A 6,032-nucleotide genomic window follows, 5' to 3' on the forward strand; every position below is an offset into this window, starting at 1 on the left:
GAACTGTAGGCACCATTTGTGTAAGTGATCATGCCGTATGTTAGACGGGGAGTTACAGTGTAGACTGGAGACCAGAAATCACCGATGACGGAAATGTGACAACTCGGCGTTACCGATCAAAATTCAACAACATCAGTCGTCTGCAAGTGACAGGTTAGGTATGAAACAGGACGCCATGTGATCAAAACACTCTCTCGCAGTGCGGAGGGAAAAGTATGGCTCACCGTCGAAAACACATACAAAAATACCCGGATGTATTTCAATGGGTTTGTTTGTTAACATCGAAATCGTACATATTCAGAGACAGCGTTAGTCTCTAAACGTCCTAGTAGCATACAAATTACGTGTTGGAGTGGCCTGCAGGCTATCCATATGGCCCACAAGTTCGACAGCCACTGCAATTTCCAGCCAAGAGAAAAGAACTGACCCTCAGTTTTAAACAACGTTGTGCTGGTTTAGACCTGCATCTGTCTCTAAGGTACTAATTAATAGTTTCAATAACAGCTTCTATAAACATAAATAACAGGATGGCATCCTGTACTGTCAGAATATCTAGACTTGCATCTTTAAAGGATAGATTTATTGTGCATCCATGAGCTTAGCATTCAGTACAAACTTGGAGCAGGACTAGTTCTGAACGTTCGTGGCTTTGGCATCCTAAAAGTTGCGGTTTTGCAAAGGGCGATAACTTTCAATAAATTTCAGAGTAGGCTCCCTTGTAACAATTACCAGGAAAGGTACAGCGTTGTTCAGCAAGTATATCTTTCGGGAAAGCTAATTTGTTGTTATATCGAACATTTCAGTCATTCATTTAAGATTGATTTTAAAATAATAAACATGTTTACTGGCGTTGCTAAGGTTACGGTTGCCAAGTTCATGAGCGGCCATTACGAATTTTCGGTTACCGAAGCGTATCATTGCCGTCACACCTCTGCTCTTTTGAAAGTTTTTCGACATATTTGAGTTCCTTCGCTTTCTGCTTACAGCAGTGAGGTAATTGAGCGCATTCCCTGTAGAGATAGAGCTTTTTGTTGCTGAAATATTCTCAGATTCACCTTTGTAAGCAATTTAACATGGGAGGTCATCCTTGACAACCTCCAAACTGTCCACCTTTCCAGATGCAACAGGACTGTACAGTGATGCGGCTAAATAAAATACACATGTAGTGTAAATCTCCACACCTAAGTAGGTACATTGGGTACGGCAAGGGATAGGCCAAAAGGCAGCGCAAATTTATGATTGTTTGAATCTGCATCTGGTATATACAAACCAAGGGATTCCAGTTACATTGAACCCTAGATAGAATGTGTGATGTTTCTGTATTTATTTGTCAGTGATTATTGATGTACAATTTATTTCATTATGCTTTCACAATTTCCATACACATACAGAATATGATTGTTTGGGTCAGCTTCCGATGGTCAGGGTTTTTTGTTGTTGTTGTTCGGAGACTGTTTAATTAAAGGCTATATTTGAGTTCTATTGTTAGTGTAATATTAGGCTTACACCAACACACACCAACTGTGAGTCCCTTCTCGAAATGTTCATACTAAATTTGACACTTTAGGGATGTAGTTTGCTGTTGCGGAAACAATTGTATTCTTTTGACAGAATAAAAAAAACTAGAGTTGAGGTTCCTGTATACATTATGCATGCCATAATGATACACAACATAATGTATCCTCTTTATTCAGCCTCTGAATTGTTCATCTGGTTAATTCACTGACTGATTGATGGACTCAATACCTCTGTACATTGTATTTTACAGATTTCTCTTGTGAGACTTGAGTCTGGAGTTGATACTCTAGTATTATCTTGAGTTCGTCCAAGAGAGATATACTGTGAAGGTAACTGAAGTAAACTTGGCATTGTACATGCATATCTACAAAACTCAACCACAGACATTAGCATTTCCACTGTTTCTTTAAAAGAAAATATATAAGAACAAGTGTTATGTTTCAGTATGTATTTCTTGGTTTTCCTTGTAAATTATACATAGAATTTACACATTATTCCGCAACCCACTTCAGAACTACAAGATGTTGTGTCCTAACGAGAGTTGGGTGAGCCTGGATGACTTTCAGCCTCGCTGTACCTGTCTCTACCCCCACACAACCTGGACAGATGCGGTCATCCCCTCCAACAATACTCGGCCCGTTAGCCCCACTAGTCCTACCCCTAGATCATCCATGTTTGGCACTAACAGACCAGACATCCCCATCAGCAAGTATCTAGAAAACCAGGAATCCTTCCTTTATCCAGAATGCCCCAGATTTCATTCATATTTTGACACTGATGATGTAACATCAACATTTCTATCAGTCACTCCAGATGTCTGGTCTGTCAGCCCCAGTGATGAGTCTCTCCCAGCCAGCACCAGCTCCAGCCTGACCAGCCTGAGCTCCACCAGTCTTACAGACCCCTTCCCCAGCTCTTCCACCCTTTTCCAGAATTCAGAGGAATTCTACAGTGATCTACTTCCCTCCCCATCTTCCAGCACCACCTCCTTGAACTATGGCTCCACACCAAGCAGATCCCTGGAATCAGGTTTGACAAATGATATCAACCTCTCAGCTACAGTTAACAAAGACATCTGGTTCTGTAACACATATGACCTTTTCCAGGATGGACCAATTCTGACCTCAAGCTCCATGTCTCTTCCTGTCAGCCCAGTGAGCAGCTTCACTAATCTGAGTGAGTTCAATGTTTCCTGCAGTTTGACCAGCCTGTGCCACCAAGGAGTGTCACTTCCAGTCCCCAGCCGGAGACCTGGACCCCTGAACAAGATGGTGGATGGGAAGAGAAAGAGAGATGAGGATGATGAGGTGGAGGTGAAGGTTTGTAAGAGGGCCAGGCTATAAGTATGGGGTTCAGTTTTACGTTAATGTATGTCTGAAGTATCGGCTTTACTAACATTAATTGATTACTTTTCAGTTTTCTATTCTTTGCTCTGAATGAATGTGTCTTACATTTGAACCTTTGTTCTACTTTGAGACTGCAATACTGAAACATACTACATCTTATTGTTCTAGTAAGGTTACGTAACTTGGTGTAGGTGTGACTAGATGGGGAAGAGTATGTCACTGTTTGGATAGGCTTGGAGTTTGTATACAGTGTACAGAATGTAATGTTAAAGTCATGGTTAGTACAGGTGGTGTAGGTGTGGCTAGATGGGGAGGTGGAGGCCACAGTTTGGATAGGCTTGTAGTTTGTATACAATGTACAGAATGTAATGTTAAAGTCATGGTTAGTACAGGTGGTGTAGGTGTGACTAGATAGGGAGGAGTATGTCACTGTTTGGATAGGCTTGTAGTTTGTATACAATGTACAGAATGTAATGTTAAAGTCATGGTTAGTACAGGTGGTGTAGGTGTGACTAGATAGGGAGGAGTATGTCACTGTTTGGATAGGCTTGTAGTTTGTATACAATGTACAGAATGTAATGTTAAAGTCATGGTTAGTACAGGTGGTGTAGGTGTGGCTAGATGGGGAGGTGGAGGCCACAGTTTGGATAGGCTTGTAGTTTGTATACAATGTACAGAATGTAATGTTAAAGTCATGGTTAGTACTGGTGGTGTAGGTGACTAGATAGGGAGGAGTATGTCACTGTTTGGATAGGCTTGTAGTTTGTATACAATGTACAGAATGTAATGTTAAAGTCATGGTTAGTACAGGTGGTGTAGGTGTGGCTAGATAGGGAGGTGGAGGCCACAGTTTGGATAGGCTTGTAGTTTGTATACAGTGTACAAGATGTAATGTTAAATCATGGTTAGTACAGGTGGTGTAGGTGTGGCTAGATAGGGAGGTGGAGGCCACAGTTTGGATAGGCTTGTAGTTTGTATACAATGTACAGAATGTAATGTTAAAGTCATGGTTAGTACAGGTGGTGTAGGTGTGGCTAGATGGGGAGGTGGAGGCCACAGTTTGGATAGGCTTGTAGTTTGTATACAATGTACAGAATGTAATGTTAAAGTCATGGTTAGTACAGGTGGTGTAGGTGTGACTAGATAGGGAGGAGTATGTCACTGTTTGGATAGGCTTGTAGTTTGTATACAATGTACAGAATGTAATGTTAAAGTCATGGTTAGTACAGGTGGTGTAGGTGTGGCTAGATAGGGAGGTGGAGGCCACAGTTTGGATAGGCTTGTAGTTTGTATACAGTGTACAAGATGTAATGTTAAATCATGGTTAGTACAGGTGGTGTAGGTGTGGCTAGATGGGGAGGTGGAGGCCACAGTTTGGATAGGCTTGTAGTTTGTATACAGTGTACAAGATGTAATGTTAAATCATGGTTAGTACAGGTGGTGTAGGTGTGGCTAGATAGGGAGGTGGAGGCCACAGTTTGGATAGGCTTGTAGTTTGTATACAGTGTACAAGATGTAATGTTAAATCATGGTTAGTACAGGTGGTGTAGGTGTGGCTAGATGGGGAGGTGGAGGCCACAGTTTGGATAGGCTTGGAGTTTGTATACAGTGTACAAGATGTAATGTTAAAGTCATGGTTAGTACAGGTGGTGTAGGTGTGGCTGGATGGGGAGGTGGAGGCCACAGTTTGGATTGGCATGTTGTTTGTATACAGTAGATAAATATAGTAAAAACTCTAAAATTAGATTTCTTTAGTCAGGCTTGTCACATACAGTGGATCAGTTTAAAAAGAAAGGAAAATAAGTCGCCCATGTGTATATTTCAGATCTATTAAAGAATCATCATGTTAATTGAATAAATTTGTTTGCTTTTGTTCATTTATGTTCATATTTCTAAAATGTCGTTTGTTGCAGAGAAATAGATACTAATATTTTATTTACTACTAAAAGTTTATTTCTCCTCTATCTTTATCACATTCTTTACAATCATAATCTATTCAGAGAAATAAATCCAAATTTCTTAACTTTACCTATCTATTTTGTTCTCATTCATATCCAATACAATATCACATCAGGTAACACCAGAAAGATCTTATGCATTGCTCTTATGTGGGGAATTCATCCATGGTCGTCTGTGTGACAAAGGACTTCACCAACCAGCTACTCAGCTACATCCTCCGAGGACAGATGTGGGCTGAGACAGGAAATTTGGTGACAATAATTCTCTCTTGGACCATTTATTCACAGGAACTGGTAGCACCTACCTAAAACCACTTATAATATAAGTAAAACTGTATCACAGTTTTCTGAAAATAACCTAGGAAGGGTGTAGCTACCATTATGAAAAAATGATTGGGCTTACACGACTGTTGCTGAAAAGGTTGAGCAAGCCCTAAATACTATCTGTATGTAAAGCTTTGCAACGGATGGGATTAAAGGAAATAGTTGACTTCCTTTGATCCTGTCCAGATAAGACAATCAAGTGATTCATGGTTTAAGGAAAGATATTTGAGTACAATGCCACGAAATCAAAGTCACTGTGTCTGACGACCTGATCCAGAGAGTTACTTTGGACATCATGCTGCCCATAAATAAGAATCTGGATCTGACAAACCAGTGATTGACATCATGAACATCTCATGTCGATGGGGTACGATGACATGCAATTAACCAAATTATGACATCCACTGAGTCACCTCATACAAGAAGTATGCATAACCTGGGAGCTATTCTAAACCCATAGACTTAAACCGAATGTCAACACTTTCTGAGAAGAGTAATAACTTTAGAACTTTAAGTACATGTATGTACTTGCATCTATTATGAGACTTTCAAATCTAAATTTGTTCTGTTCCATATTTGGAGACTACGTAACGATCTCAAAATTGGCCCTTCCTTAAAGACAAGCAATGTCTTCTATTATGACGAATTTAGGTTACACTTCTCTTGCAATCACCACAAATCCATGGAAACACTTGAATGAGTGAGTGAGTCTTTAGACTGGTGGATGTGAAGCTTGAGTGAGTGAATGAGTGAACATGAGGGAAAGTTATTTCATGTTGCTGATGTCAATATTGCATCATAAGGCCACAAAAGTAAAATCTCAGTCAATAATATATGTGGTAATTGTGTGAAACAGGCATGGTTGGTATATAGCTGTGTGTAGAAT

At 40.2% G+C, this 6,032-nt stretch overlaps 1 protein-coding gene across 1 annotated transcript; it reads left to right on the forward strand.

The window, feature by feature from the left end:
* The first annotated feature begins 2,039 nt into the window (after window positions 1-2,039).
* Window positions 2,040-2,861, forward strand: LOC137276967 (uncharacterized). Its single transcript, XM_067808620.1, has one exon. It carries the CDS (start codon window positions 2,040-2,042, stop codon window positions 2,859-2,861), a length of 822 nt encoding a protein of 273 aa, XP_067664721.1.
* Window positions 2,862-6,032: the final 3,171 nt, after the last annotated feature.

This window comes from Haliotis asinina, chromosome 3 (genome assembly GCF_037392515.1).
Source record: "Haliotis asinina isolate JCU_RB_2024 chromosome 3, JCU_Hal_asi_v2, whole genome shotgun sequence".
NCBI lineage: Eukaryota > Metazoa > Mollusca > Gastropoda > Lepetellida > Haliotidae > Haliotis > Haliotis asinina.